Genomic DNA, 14,823 nt, shown 5'->3' with positions numbered 1-14,823 from the left:
CGCGGAGATGGAGGAAAAATGTTATTTGTATGCTTATATGTAGATGATTTAATTTATACTGGAAATGATGGTGATATGTTTGAGAATTTTAAAAGGTCCATGATGCTTGAGTTTGACATGTCTGATCTTGGAAGGTTGCATTATTTTCTTGGCATAGAAGTAGTGCAATCTGCTGCTGGAATATTTATTTCTCAAAAGAAGTATGTTCGAGAGATATTAGAAAGATTTAAAATGGGCAATTGCAATCCTGTCACCACACCATCAGATGTTGGGTTGAAGCTCACAAAAGATTGATAGCACTCTCTTTAAACAAATCGTTGGAAGTTTGATGTATTTGACAGCAACAAGACCAGACATTATGCATACTGTAAATCTTATCAGCAGATACATGGAAAACCCCACAGAATTACATCTTCTAGCAGCAAAGAGAATCTTACGCTACCTCAAAGGTACAGTTGATTTTGGGGTGTTTTACAAAAAGGGAGGAAAATCAGAATTGATTGGATTTACTGATAGTGATTATGCTGGAGATTTGGATGATCGAAAGAGTACCTCGGGTTATGTTTTTATGCTGAGTTCAGGCGCAGTCTCTTGGTCAACAAAGAAACAACAAATTGTCACATTATCAACAACTGAAGCTGAATTCGTGGCTGCTACTTCTTGTGCTTCACAAGCTATTTGGTTGAGAAATATTCTTGCCGAGCTGAATTTTAAGCAACAAGAAGGAACTATAATTTATTGTGACAATAGTTCTGCCATAAAGTTGTCTAAAAATCCAGTTTTGCATGGGAGAAGCAAGCATATTGATGTGAAATTTCATTTTTTAAGAGATCTCAGCGAAGAAGGAATAATTCAAATGGTGTACTGCAGAAGTGAAGATCAGTTTGCTGACATATTTACTAAGTCTCTCAAAGCAGTTCCTTTTGTCAAGCTTAGAAAGTTACTTGGTGTCTGCGCTATGGAAGATTAAACTTGTATAAACTGATTGTTTGGGAACATCAGTTTAAGGGAGGAATAATGTTAAGAAATAAGTTTATTTGTTTGTTCCTAGTCATAAGGAGTTTGTTGACAACACATCTCTCATATTTTTGCTGTTAATATATCTACCATATCTTTAGTGATTGATAGCTTAAGTTCCTATTTTCTAGCAACACTCTGTTATGTTATGCTCTATATAACGAGCTTATGAATGTAAGTCTAATATCAATAAAATATTCAAGCTTTCATTCTCTTCTGTTTCTTCTTTACTATATAAGCATATATAGTTTAACAATTACCACATTTTTTGACATTTCATCACTTTTCGTAACATCGCAGCGCGTCTTAAATGCATGAAATGTTAATAATTTTATAACTTTAAGGGCCACGAGGTCGTTTTGAAAATAGAAGAGGCCACAAGATTTTTTTGCGCAATTTAGGAAGCAAATGATATATTTGACCATTTTTTTATTGACTTGATATTTGGGACCCACCATATACCCGGTGTAGGCAAGCAATTTTCTTGATAACATCTGTTTGGATAGATAGAATGTGAAACTCATGCATTTTAAAGGAAAAATTTACTTAGACCGAATTCATAACCCTAGTTATTAATCAAAATTATTCATATTTTATCTTTTTCTTTTTTCCAGTGTACGATAAAAAATACATCTTTTCAATAAAAACTCATATTTTCATTAATTTCATCTATGAGTAAGATATATTGCTCCGGTTTAGACAAGTCTATCCCGATTTAAAAATCTATAGAATGTACATGAACTGTGAAATCAATGAAATTTTTGTGATTATTAAATACATAGATGAAAACTATACTATTAAATTTCATTGAATAATAGATAAAATATTATTTATATATATTAAAGGGTATCATCAAAATTATTATTTTTAACAAAAAATAATCGAGCTGCTTTAATATAATTTAAATTTAAAAGAATTTACCGTGAGAACTATATTTTAATAGTTAAGATTTGGGATTTTTGATTAATTGTTTGCCCATCTAGCGGATTCAACAAGTAAAAGAAATCTAAAGAACATAAACTTCAATTTTAAAGTTAAAAAAAAAAAAAATGATAATATTTACACCATGGATACATTTAATTCAATTATATCAATGTTCATTTCTTCAAAAAAAATATTATACTCCCTCGGTCCATTTTGCCACTTCTGAAAATTAATAATTGGAAAATATGTGGTTGGCTAATGTTTTCTCATTTTGCCGCTTCTGAAATTTTGGCCTTAACATCACCAATAAACTTATTGAAATTTCTCTCAGACGATCCAATGGTAGATACTGCATCCTGCAATGTCTTTTTGACTTGCTTGATATTGTTCCTTAAGTCAGTGGCTGATTTTCCACTCATCAAACGGTTGATCTTTTCTGAGACCTCATCTCTTCTGATCTCTTTCTTATCACAAAAATTGAGCCCAACCTTCCAATCATCAACCACTAATTTTCTATTAGTAATTTGATCAGTAAAAATGGGATAACACAACATAGGCACACTATACCAAATACTTTCTAACACAGAATTCCACCCACAATGTGTTAAAAACCCACCAACCGTTGGATTTGAAATCACTGAAATCTGACAACACCATGGTACAATCAACCCTTTGTCTCTGATCTCATCTTCAAACCCAACAGGTAGGATATCATCGTCATCATCAGAACTCACAATATCATTGCGAAGTACCCAAATAAAACTCACTTTACTAAGCAGGAGCCCATGGGCTATCTCTATAATATCCTTTTTACTACAATGGGCAACACTACCAAATGAGACATATAAAACTGAACCATGAGGCTTGGGTTGGAGCCATTGGGTGCAATCTGACTCGGACCATAGGCTAGTGGGTATGGAGATGTTGGTGAACCCATTAAGGAGAAAGATTGGTCCAATTGAATAAAATGGTTGCTTCTCATTTAGGGCTGAGATGGGTTTGGGTTCAAGTTCCTGAATTGTGTTGCAAATAATAAAATCTGCTTCTTTCACATTCTCATATCCCTTGTATATCATCTTGTTCATAGTTGTTGTTTGTGTATCTTGAAGATAAGATGGCAAGTCTTTTGGCTCAATAGCCTCCACTCCTGGTATATACTTTATGGTGTCCTCTCTATTATCTACCAATGATCATAACATTACTCTATAATTAGTAATTTACATTAAAAATTACATTAAAGAAAGGATATGCTATAATTAAAAAAAAAAAGATATACGTACCATAGTAGCCAAAATGACCGTTAATCTTGAGCAAGTCCCAATGATAGTAGAGAGAGAAAACCAAAGCTGGTTCAGTCCAAAATGAAATATTAACAAGATTGTACTTTTTAGCAACCATCGATGGCCATACATAGAAAGTATCCGCTAACAAGCAAGTGATCTTCGGTTTTGTATTTTGCACTAATTTTCCAACCAAATCATCAACATGAGCTGAGAAGATATATAACATTCCCTTCAAGAACTGTTCTCTATTAACAGCTCGATCAAACACTAAAGGAAACCCATCACTTACTATTCTATAGCGAATGTCAAAACCGAATTGTGTTCTTGCTTCAGTGAAGATGTCATAATATTCTTGATTATTTGCAGAAGTTGTAGCTTTGGTTATTCGATAGTGGGTGAATTCTGTGTTTATAAAGGTTATGGTGAAGCCTTTTGATGCTAGATTTATTGCTAGATGAACAAAGGGTATTATGTGCCCTTGGAGAGGGCAAGGCATCAGTATAGCGTGAGGCTTTTCTTGATTGTCCTCCATCTCTGTTTTTGAGAGAGGAGAAAGAGATAAGCTCGTACTGGCTGTAGTTAAGTTATAACCACACGTTTTTCTTTATTTTTTTCATATATATTTTATATTCGTAGTTAAGTTATAACCACAAGTTTTTTTTTTATTTTTTTATATATATTTTTATATTCCAACCAATAATTCTTTCAAACTTTAAACCTTGCAGATATAATTATTTTTATATATCTTTTTATACTCTTTATTTTCATATAACCGACTTTTTATACTCTTTGATTATTGTCGCGGTGATTATTCTTAGGACATTGCAACTAGCAAATTAATTGCACAGAAGCATTGGCCCTAAATCGTTTTCCCTAGTACCAAAAGAAAGAACGGTTAAATAATGTCAGATCAGATAAAAAAAAAAAAAAGGGTTCTTTTTTCCCACAAGGGTTGCACAATTACAACAGTTTAAGAACAATTTACAGGATCGTAAAGGAGGAGTCAAGAAAGAAACGTATAAAACTATCCGTGTCTATTTTTGTACAAATGCTGGAGACTCTGATCAGGGAACTTTTCCCACACACAACCAGAATTTTCTTGGGTTTCGCCCATTCCTTCAGCAAACTCTCCTTACGTCAGTAAAGTAGAAAATGATTAGTCATTATATTCCAAGAACTGGGAACTTTCTATGAATGAAATCCTCAAGATCCGACTTGGTGAAATTTCAAACCCCGGTGCCGATTTTAAAATCTGAAAATGAGGAACTTTCTCGTGCTTCAACTACTGGTGTTATCTCTTTCTTGTCTAGCCCAAAGAAGGAGCAATTTTGAAATGCATCCAAGCTGCTAGCTATCAGACGGTTCAAACCGCTAAGGCTATCACCTAGAATAAACTCTTCATTATGGTATTTAGATGAGGGCATATCCAAATCCAATGGTCCTAAAGATTCAGGCTGCATGGACCAAAATAAAGCAACAAAAATAAGAGGGGGGAAAAGTCAGGCTGCAAGGTCTATCACATAAAATCAGGTCAATCATCAGAAAATCGACTCATCTATTCAAATGTAATGGACCCAAAACTTCGTTCTGCATGGCCAAAAGAAATCAATGAAAGAGAAAAAAAAAAAAAAAAGGAAACAAAAATCAACAAATATGTGTTTATGAAGCAACTTCAGAATGTTATTCTAGACTGTTTGAAGAGGATAATGGGGACAGATACAAAAGACAAAAGAGATGCTTAAAAAAAAAAAAAAAAAACATACCCAGTAGATATCCGTTAGCCCAGTGAAATCTTTGGCTGAGCTGTCCACAACCTGTGGATCAGGTAAACATTCATCCATTGGGTCTCCATCAGTAGGATAATCCACAGGCTCATCCTCACTAGGTAACACCTGCAACGATAGGTTTTACACGTGGTCAACCATTCTTTACTGCTGACAGCAGACAAGAACACAGCTCGAAAAAAAAAATTTTGGATGGGCAGTAATACCTCAACAAAACTATACTATTAAAACTATACTATTAAATTTTTGTGATTATTAAATAGATAAAACTATACTATTAAATTTCATTGAATAATAGATAAAATATTATTTATATATATTAAATGGCACCATCAAAATGATTATTTTTAAGAAAAAATAATCATTTTTCTTAATGAATTGTTTGCCTATCTAGCGGATTCAACAAGTAAAAGAAATCTAGAGAACATTAACTTCAATTTTAAAGTTAAAAAAAAATATATTGATAATATTTACACCATGGATACATTTAATCAATTATATTAATTTTCATTTCTTCAAAAAAATATTATACTCCCTCGGTCCATTTTGCCACTTCTGAAAATTAATAATTGGAAAATATGTGGTTGGCTAATGTTTTCTCATTTTGCAACTTCTGAAATTTTGGCCTTAACATCACCAATAAACTTATTGAAATTTCTCTCAGACGATCCAACGGTAGATACTGCATCCTGCAATGTCTTTTTCACTTGCTTGATATTGTTCCTTAAGTCAAGGGCTGATTTTCCACTCATCAAACGGTTGATCTTTTCTGAGACCTCATCTCTTCTGATCTCTTTCTTGTCACAAAAATTTAGCCCAACCTTCCAATCATCAACCACTAATTTTCTATTAGTAATTTGATCAGTAAAAATGGGATAACACAACATAGGCACACTATACCAAATACTTTCTAACACAGAATTCCACCCACAATGTGTTAAAAACCCACCAACCGTTGGATTTGAAATCACTGAAATCTGACAACACCATGGTACAATCAACCCTTTATCTCTGATCTCATCTTGAAATCCAACAGGTAGGATATCATCATCATCAGAACTCACAATATCATTGCGAAGTACCCAAATAAAACTCACTTTACTAAGCAAGAGCCCATGGGCTATCTCTATAATATCCTTTTTACTACAATGGGCAATACTACCAAATGAGACATATAAAACTGAACCATGAGGCTTGGGTTGGAGCCATTGGGTGCAATCTGACTCGGACCATAGGCTAGTGGGTATGGAGATGTTGGTGAACCCATTAAGGAGAAAGATTGGTCCAATTGAATAAAATGGTTGCTTCTCATTTAGGGCTGAGATGGGTTTGGGTTCAAGTTCTTGAATTGTGTTGCAAATAATAAAATCTGCTTTTTTCACATTCTCATATCCCTTGTATATGATCTTGTTCAAAGTTGCTGTTTTTGTATCTTGAAGATAGGATGGCAAGTCTTTTGGCTCAATAGCCTCCACTCCTGGTATATACTTTATGGTGTCCTCTCTATTATCTACCAATGATCATAACATCTCTATAATTAGTAATTTACATTAAAAATTAACAACAAAGAGTCGTACTTTTTTGTGCATAGTTAAAAGAAAGAAAGGATATGCTATAATTAAGAACACAAGTCCAATATTAAGAATACTAAGAAAATGCATTTATTCACTAAACTGCGGCCATTAATTATAGGAGGCGTTCCAATAATCGACTCTCGACTGTGGTTTATTTCTCTGTCTCTATCATTTGATGGGCGGTTTTTTGTGGCCGTCAGGGTAGATCCTAACATTCGGGCGATTGTATAGAGGCGATTTAGAATATTGCTAGCATAAATATCAGGGCACATTAATATCGTATGTTCTAGATGTTTGAGAAATGTGTAATAAAGGGAAATTAAAGAAAATTTTTACGCTTTACTGACCGAAGATGATTATACCTCCTAGATATAACCAGAAACAAAAAAAAAAAAAAAAATATATATATATATATATATATACGTACCGTAGTAGCCAAAATGACCGTTAATCTTGAGCAAGTCCCAATGATAGTAGAGAGAGAAAACCAAAGCTGGTTCAGTCCAAAATGAAATATTAACAAGATTGTACTTTTTAGCAACCATCGATGGCCATACATAGAAAGTATCCGCTAACAAGCAAGTAATCTTCGGTTTTGTATTTTGCACTAATTTTCCAACCAAATCATCAACATGAGCTGAGAAGACATATAACATTCCCTTCAAGAACTGTTCTTCATTAACAGCTCGATCAAACTCTAAAGGAAACCCATCACTTACTGTTCTATAGCGAATGTCAAAACCGAATTGTGTTCTTGCTTCAGTGAAGATGTCATAACATTCTTGATTATTTGCAGAAGTTGTAGCTTTGGTTATTTGATAGTGGGTGAATTTTGTGTTTATAAAGGTTATGGTGAAGCCTTTTGATGCTAGCTTTATTGCTAGATGAACAAAGGGTATTATGTGCCCTTGGAGAGGGCAAGGCATCAGTATAGCGTGAGGCTTTTCTTGATTGTCCTCCATCTCTGTTTTTGAGAGAGGAGAAGGAGATAAGCTTATACTAGCTGCAGTTAAGTTAAAACCACACGTTTTTCTTTATTTTTTTCATATATATTTTTATATTCCAACCAATAATTCTTTCAAACTTTAAACCTTGCAGATATAATTATTTTTATATATCTTTTGATACTCTTTATTTTCATATAACCGACTTTTTATACTCTTTGATTATTGTCGCGGTGATTATTCTTAGGACATTGCAATTAGCAAGTTAATTGCACAGAAGCATTGGCCCTAAATCGTTTTCCCTAGTACCAAAAGAAAGAACGGTTAAATAATGTCAGATCAGATAAAAAAAAAAAAAAAAAGGTTCTTTTTTCCCACAAGGGTTGCACAATTACAACAGTTTAAGAACAATTTACAGGATCGTAAAGAAGGAGTCAAGAAAGAAACGTATAAAACTATCCGTGTCTATTTTTGTACAAATGCTGGAGACTCTGATCAGGGAACTTTTCCCACACACAACCAGAATTTTCTTGGGTTTCGCCCATTCCTTCAGCAAACTCTCCTTACGTCAGTAAAGTAGAAAATGATTAGTCATTATATTCCAAGAACTGGGAACTTTCTATGAATGAAATCCTCAAGATCCGACTTGGTGAAATTTCAAACACCGGTGCCGATTTTAAAATCTGAAAATGAGGAACTTTCTCGTGCTTCAACTACTGGTGTTATCTCTTTCTTGTCTAGCCCAAAGAAGGAGCAATTTTGAAATGCATCCAAGCTGCTAGCTATCAGACGGTTCAAACCGCTAAGGCTATCACCTAGAATAAACTCTTCATTATGGTATTTAGATGAGGGCATATCCAAATCCAATGGTCCTAAAGATTCAGGCTGCATGGACCAAAATAAAGCAACAAAAATAAGAGGGGGAAAAGTCAGGCTGCAAGGTCTATCACATAAAATCAGGTCAATCATCAGAAAATCGACTCATCTATTCAAATGTAATGTACCCAAAACTTTGTTCTGCATGGCCAAAAGAAATCAATGAAAGAGAAAAAAAAAAAAAGGAAACAAAAATCAACAAATATGTGTTTATGAAGCAACTTCAGAATGTTATTCTAGACTGTTTGAAGAGGATAATGGGGACAGATACAAAAGACAAAAGAGATGCTTAAAAAATAAAAAAAAAAACATACCCAGTAGATATCCGTTAGCCCAGTGAAATCTTTGGCTGAGCTGTCCACAACTTGTGGATCAGGTAAACATTCATCCATTGGGTCTCCATCAGTAGGATAATCCACAGGCTCATCCTCACTAGGTAACACCTGCAACAATAGGTTTTACACGTGGTCAACCATTCTTTACTGCTGACAGCAGACAAGAACACAGCTCGAAAAAAAAAATTTTGGATGGGCAGTAATACCTCAACAAAGACACCAGAAGTAATTGAGCTTGTCTGTTTTCCAGCTGCTGCAGACACAACACCAATCGAAGTAGGAATTTCTTGGCACGAAGCATGATTCTTTTGAAATGAGAAGGCATCACATGTTTCTTCAGCATCCCAGATTGAAGATGTGTGGGACACCACTGTGGCTGGAAATACCGTCTTATTTTGATGTTTTGACATATGAGCAGCAATGGCAGCATCAAATGAATCACAGCTGAATGGTATCTGCTGAAGACATTGCACACTTTGAGCAATAGGGGGTTCAATGCAGTCGGTATCAACATCACGCACTTCTGACAGCAGATCTCCAACGCTAATATTGGTAAGGCTGTCAGCCCATTCCACAGCAGACAGTGGAGTGCCACTGCACAGCTTCATATCATCCTAAGCATATACCGGTCCAAGTATAAGTTAAGAAAATGATGTAACACGTGCACATATGTCATGAATAAAACTCTTAAAAGCTTGATCATAAGCATTGCCATTATGCCAACAACTTAAAGAAGAAGACTAAGAAAGATATTATCTGCTTCCACAGAAAGAATTTTCTATCCAATTATAGACAATGCTTTTGTACTTGTGCTATAATATTTCGTGATAACCTTTCCCTCCTAAATTTGAGGTTCAAAGACATTTGAGGCAAATATTATTTGGAAATTATGAAAGAAAATTCTTCTCTCTTCTGCACAATGTCATAAGGGCTGCACAACGTCACAAGGGATGCACAAAACTCAACTCAATTAAGTTTTAATCCCAACCATAAAAGGGGACACATCTATCATCAATATGCTTCTGCAGTTTCATATGCTACAATTTCCAGCCAACCTGGAATTGGTAGGAAGAAGTTACTACCCTTAATAATAAATAAAAAAAAGATATCTAAGAAGAGAATCCTGAGTGAGCAACAAATGACATTATTCTGAATTCTGCCAACCACTAATCCATTAGCGAGACAAAGAACACTGCACTAATGTATGGGGCAGACACAAAAAGGTTAAGGGTCTCATATGAAGTGACATTAGTGAAAATGAGAAGCATAAATGACATTGTTTCAAGATCCTCAGCATTGAGAATCTCTCTCACCTGTGGCCTGATCTTACCTAATGGATTTAGAATTATGAGATAGGCAAAGCACACTTACTGCATCATCCTTTTGTTTCATATTTTCCCCATCGCCAGTCCCCTTTTCATGCCATGATGCCCTTGCTGCAGGATCAGAGGACATAACAAAGTTATTTCTGGGTCCTGAGTCATTGCAGCCACTTGTCTCATTAGGCACATCTACGGAAAAGGGTGCAGAAGCATGACTTTTGTTTACTGCGGATAGCTGATTCTCATAAAGATCCATATGTTCCTCAGTTTGATTGTTGGTCAACAGTCTGGATTTGGGTATGGAATCCAGATTCCTCTTTTCATTTTGCAAGTCTGCAGCATTCCCACCAGGAATGGAGCTGGATGCTGAAGGTGCTTGCAATGCCACAGATGCAAATTCAACATTGGAAAACCAACCGTACCTTCATTGAGGATCTATATGTCAGTTATAATGTATTTGGATGTAAATTATGGCATTCATTTGAGTTTGAAAGGATATTAGAATAAACCTCAAGCGGAACACTGGAGGGCTTCCAATTGAAGTGTATACATCTGCTGCACTAACAACAGAGTCTTGTGTCCATCTCTGATAACCAACAAGTTTTTCTCTATGGGCACTGTAAGGGAAAAGCATCAAGTCTCCAGATGCTATACTTGAGTTTCCCCATTTCCGATTTAGGTGATCCAATATTGATGATATCTTTTTCCGAGTACTGAGAGTGAGCTCCAGATGTGGATTATGTTTATCCTGTGAAAAGATACAATGCAAACATTTCCTTAAAGGTTTCTACACACTTCTCAGCTGAAACTTCCTCCATATTGGAGTTATCGACATTTTGTGCTCACCATTTCTAAGGCTCTTCGAGTGCCATCATCGATTGGGAACAACTGGAGCTTAAGTTTCATGTTAGTGTGAGCATTGCTCTCAACATAATGATTTTGCGAAAAGACGGGCACAGAGGGCAGAATGTTTTCAATCTGGTCAGGACTCTTTTGTGCTGGAAATTAAAATATAAAGAATTATTAGTCATGGAACTTCAAATAGTATTCATTTCAAATCCATTGAGAAACAGAAATTAAAGATCAATCTCACTGGACATACCCTGTTCATGTTCAACCTCTTTATTGATAGCTGTCCGCTCCAGATGCTCAGCAGCATCAGCAACCAAGGAAACCCCAGCAATTGCAGCCTTTTCCCATTTTTTATATGCAGCTGTCGAGACGACACCTAAAATAAGAACAAAATGTTAGATACAAACAATTAAAGATTTCAAAATGGAGGAAATAAACAGAATTCACATTTTATCATCTCTGAAATCAGGCACTGATAATATATCAAGAAATTAGAGAAACACTAGTTTTGTAGATAGAATAATGAACAAAATGAGCCCAAAAAAAGGGTTTACGTAGATTCTCCTAACTAGAACCTGAATGCGCAACCCATTTAATAGGCGTTCTATATTTTGGTGCAGATACTTTTGAGCATCTGCCATTTGTATCTCAAGATCTGAGTAATCAACCATAGCTAGCACCGACATTGACACCAAAACTGAAACAATGTTTCCTAATGTCTCTATTAGGAGAGTAATCAGCACCGCAGGAATTACAGAAGAGTAGAAACAGATAATAACCTTGTTTTCGTCTTTGCCTTGCAGGTTTCATTGCATTTGAATCTCCTCTGTTGTTGCGGATAACACCTATATTAACATTGCGCTTTAATGACCCCTTTCCAGATCCTAACCTTTGCAAGTTTTGACTGTCTACAAGGACCAGTTTAACAGTTCTTGTTTCATGTGCTGATGCTCTATTCTGATTTGTGATCACGCTTGGAACTATAGGAGAAACATTTTCTACTGGCGAAGGCCGTTTCCTTATGTTTTTCTTTCGGTCTTTTAAGAGTTGATTCTCCTTCAGGTTGAAGATAAATTGATCAGTTGTGCATATCCAGAAACTAAACAAATTTAATGACCAGAAAAGCATTCACTTTTAGGAAATATAGGCAGTGAGCACTAACCAGTGCTTCTATAAATATTTTAAACCTTCGTGGCTTCAAGTGAAGCTTTGAGGCTTTGCAGCTGTACTTTTCCAATAAAGACCACCTGCAGATAGTTAAATTTTGAGAAATGAAAACAAATCCAGACAAGAACAAGGAGAACATACTAGATGAAGTAATCCATAAGAAAATAATCAATTTTGACAATTCATAAATGCTTTTCGCCATCAACAAAGTGGCATGAGAGAATAAAAAATTCTGTACTTTTATTCCATTATGACCTATATATAATGACAGATCCCAATCCTTTTGAACCAGAGACATTAAGAAATAGCAATGGCTTTAGGAATTAGGTCACAGCAAGGAAAGCTCAATCCATTGATTTATGGAGGCCTTCAATGAGCAGAGAAACCTTCTTTTATATACAAAGTTCTAACGCTTCTAGATTGGCCTAAATAAAGAATGGCCAATTAGAATATAACATGTAGTTCTTAATATTTTCAAAATCTTCCATTCCCCATTTATTCTTTGCTGAATATCCTGAATTTGTAATGCATGGTCCGAACAATGCAAATCAATGTATCTGAACAATGCAATCAGGTAGTCTAAAGTCAATATTACCATCGAAGCATTGCAGCATTAGTATCTTTAGAGTTTTTGGCATCAAGACATAATCCTGGACCCAACAACTTGTTCATACGCCTTACAAGGCGATAGTAATAATGCCTGACCTGAAAATATAAAAAGGAATAGAAATGTTGACAGGGAAAGACAAAATAAATTTAAAATAAAAAACAATTGGAGCTAAATCGCATAGCAAACTACCTGATCCTTGTTTTTGCTTTGGACACGACGAGTTATCTTCTCAAAGTTCTGCAATTTGGAGCACAAAAAAGTTGATGCATGTAATAATAATAGATTGAAAAACTTGAAAGTAAGTGCATATGCTAGTTATAAAATACCTTGCCAACTTGTCGTAATGCAGTGAAGAAACTTTCCTCCTCTTCACGTGTCCAAGCAGCCCACTGTCGCGTTGGCTTTTTTGCTGCATTGGCCATTGTCACAAAAGTTCTAGTGACGATTACCCCATTGAACAAAGTATTCACCAAAATAACGATATTGAATACAACAAATGAAAGAGGAGAAAAAAAAAAAAGATAATGTACCTGGCTGTTGTGGTTCAACGTGGTCAGGTATTGATGATACTATACCAGGGTTCCCATGTTGAATTGAAGTATTCTCAGCATGAAACTGTACCTTAGAGTCCAAGGAGACCTGTGACTCCATCTCCATGCTAAGGCATCACAGTATGCTCATGCACAGCAGCGTCAAAAAGTTTCAAGGCAATATTCCCTCAGACCTCCAACTTGGTGGAAAGTTAATGTCAACAATCCTAATGAGTAAGAAAGAGCTAAATAAGTATTAGTACCAAGATACATTATAAAGTGGTCATAAAGGAATAAATAAGCTCCGATTGCTAAAAAATAAGCAGTCTAAGAGCATCACTAATTTCTGTTTAATACATAGTAATCAATGCACCTTTCAGACAAAGAACTCATTATAGAAAAAATTGTATTTCACTAAATAATCGATCTTTACTTTACATAAAGCTGTAATTTTGTAGAAAATGGTATAATCACAATTCCCAACTTCATATTTTTCTAAGAAACCTAATGGATACAAACCCTAGCCCCTAAAAGCTGAGAGCAAATATTTGCTATTCAATACTAAAGAACTATGAAATTTACCAATCTAAAGCAAGTACCCAAACATTAAAAACTTAATTAATCGATCCATATTGGAAATGCACGAAAATATAACACATTGGAAATTCGAACATTGGTTATTCGAATAGTAAAAGATCCCAATTTCAAACCCTAAGCCAGATGCATTAAATCCAACTAATTAACAAAGTTAAATCATTCAATTACTAAAATCCGACACAACACAGCTGATAAAAATCGATAAATTTTCCTTTATTCACTTTTCCCCTAATTTCCCAGTAGCCAAAGAAAACTAGGGTTTCGACTGGTATTGATCAATTTTGACTTAAAAAAACACGATCAACAAAATGAAGATGTTCAATCAAAGTTTAATTGTACCTGACAAATTGAGAGCTGATAAAATTGGAAGAATCTAGCAAAATCCAGAACCGGACGTACAAGCGGGGAGAACTTTGACGACGAAGCAATTGAAACCGGAAACAATCTACAGTCTGCAGTTGGCCAGAAAGGGAAGAGAATGAAGGAATTTTCCTTTTTTTCTTTTTTTCTGTTTTTCCCTTTTCTTATTTTTACTTTGGAGAAAAGAAAATAATAAAAATAAAAGTAAAGTTATTACACAGAAGTTTATTTAATAATTATGTTCTATCTCTCTCATTTTTTGGAACGTGGCAAATTTTTTAAAAATAATTGAATACGTGGCATGTGAGTGTAATTTTATCTGTAAGCATAAATTAAAGTGTTAAAATTTATTATTACTTCATATTTCATATTATTCATTAATAAGAAAATTCAAAATTCATTAATCACTCTTTGATTTTCTAATATAATCTCAACAACCGAACTCAAAAATAAGATTAATCTTATATTTAAGAAAGGATCATTATATTACATTCTATAACAGCTAATTAGAAAAAAATCTTTTTTTTTTTTCTATACATGCCAATTTGATGACTTAATGTTGTATTGGACAAAAAAAATATTGAATGTTAAATAAAAAGACTTCTGTCTTTAAAAATAATCTAGTTTGGACGAGTTATGAAATTCAGA

General features: G+C 34.6%; 3 protein-coding genes and 1 pseudogene across 3 annotated transcripts; 1 reads left to right on the top strand and 3 right to left on the bottom strand.

The window, feature by feature from the left end:
* The first annotated feature begins 388 nt into the window (after nt 1-388).
* On the top strand, nt 389-970 carry LOC149497994 (secreted RxLR effector protein 161 pseudogene; annotated as a pseudogene).
* Nucleotides 971-2,022: 1,052 nt separating this feature from the next.
* On the bottom strand, nt 2,023-3,786 carry LOC149497993 (UDP-glycosyltransferase 86A1-like). Its single transcript, XM_089717958.1, has 2 exons — nt 3,222-3,786; nt 2,023-3,121 (listed from the first exon to the last, which is right to left on the bottom strand). Exons 1-2 carry the CDS (start codon nt 3,754-3,756, stop codon nt 2,208-2,210), a joined length of 1,449 nt encoding a protein of 482 aa, XP_089574084.1. The 5' UTR covers nt 3,757-3,786; the 3' UTR covers nt 2,023-2,207.
* Nucleotides 3,787-5,426: 1,640 nt separating this feature from the next.
* LOC149497992 (UDP-Glycosyltransferase superfamily protein) lies at nt 5,427-7,592 on the bottom strand. The gene is made up of 2 exons (XM_089717959.1): nt 7,010-7,592; nt 5,427-6,518 (listed from the first exon to the last, which is right to left on the bottom strand). The coding sequence occupies exons 1-2, from the start codon at nt 7,542-7,544 to the stop codon at nt 5,608-5,610; spliced, it is 1,446 nt and encodes a 481-aa protein (XP_089574085.1). The 5' UTR covers nt 7,545-7,592; the 3' UTR covers nt 5,427-5,607.
* Nucleotides 7,593-7,870: 278 nt separating this feature from the next.
* TKI1 (TSL-kinase interacting protein 1) lies at nt 7,871-14,374 on the bottom strand. The gene is made up of 14 exons (XM_089717952.1): nt 14,155-14,374; nt 13,219-13,445; nt 13,015-13,097; nt 12,878-12,925; nt 12,674-12,783; nt 12,074-12,158; nt 11,691-11,967; nt 11,162-11,287; nt 10,906-11,057; nt 10,569-10,807; nt 10,109-10,481; nt 8,944-9,351; nt 8,717-8,845; nt 7,871-8,411 (listed from the first exon to the last, which is right to left on the bottom strand). Exons 2-14 carry the CDS (start codon nt 13,343-13,345, stop codon nt 8,184-8,186), a joined length of 2,385 nt encoding a protein of 794 aa, XP_089574078.1. The 5' UTR covers nt 13,346-13,445; nt 14,155-14,374; the 3' UTR covers nt 7,871-8,183.
* Nucleotides 14,375-14,823: the final 449 nt, after the last annotated feature.

The sequence above is a fragment of the Jatropha curcas genome, chromosome 2 (genome assembly GCF_041381405.1).
Source record: "Jatropha curcas cultivar XTBG-Jc1 chromosome 2, XTBG_Jcur_1.0, whole genome shotgun sequence".
Classification (NCBI taxonomy): Eukaryota; Viridiplantae; Streptophyta; class Magnoliopsida; order Malpighiales; family Euphorbiaceae; genus Jatropha; species Jatropha curcas.
The sequence above is the reverse complement of the archived record's forward strand: the minus strand, read 5'-3'. Positions and strand labels throughout refer to the sequence as shown.

What these genes read in the sequence shown, in the direction of transcription:
- LOC149497992 (XM_089717959.1), bottom strand. Translation starts at nt 7,544, where the DNA reads ATGGAGGACAATCAAGAAAAGCCTCACGCTATACTGATGCCTTGCCCT. An exon ending in CGGTCATTTTGGCTACTACG is followed by an intron (nt 6,519 to 7,009) that starts GTACGTATATAT and finishes GATCATTGGTAG; the next exon opens with ATAATAGAGAGGACACCATA.
- TKI1 (XM_089717952.1), bottom strand. Translation starts at nt 13,345, where the DNA reads ATGGAGATGGAGTCACAGGTCTCCTTGGACTCTAAGGTACAGTTTCAT. An exon ending in TGAAACAAAAGGATGATGCA is followed by an intron (nt 9,352 to 10,108) that starts GTAAGTGTGCTT and finishes GTATATGCTTAG; the next exon opens with GATGATATGAAGCTGTGCAG. An exon ending in CTTCTGGTGTCTTTGTTGAG is followed by an intron (nt 8,846 to 8,943) that starts GTATTACTGCCC and finishes CTATTGTTGCAG; the next exon opens with GTGTTACCTAGTGAGGATGA.
- LOC149497993 (XM_089717958.1), bottom strand. Translation starts at nt 3,756, where the DNA reads ATGGAGGACAATCAAGAAAAGCCTCACGCTATACTGATGCCTTGCCCT. An exon ending in CGGTCATTTTGGCTACTATG is followed by an intron (nt 3,122 to 3,221) that starts GTACGTATATCT and finishes GATCATTGGTAG; the next exon opens with ATAATAGAGAGGACACCATA.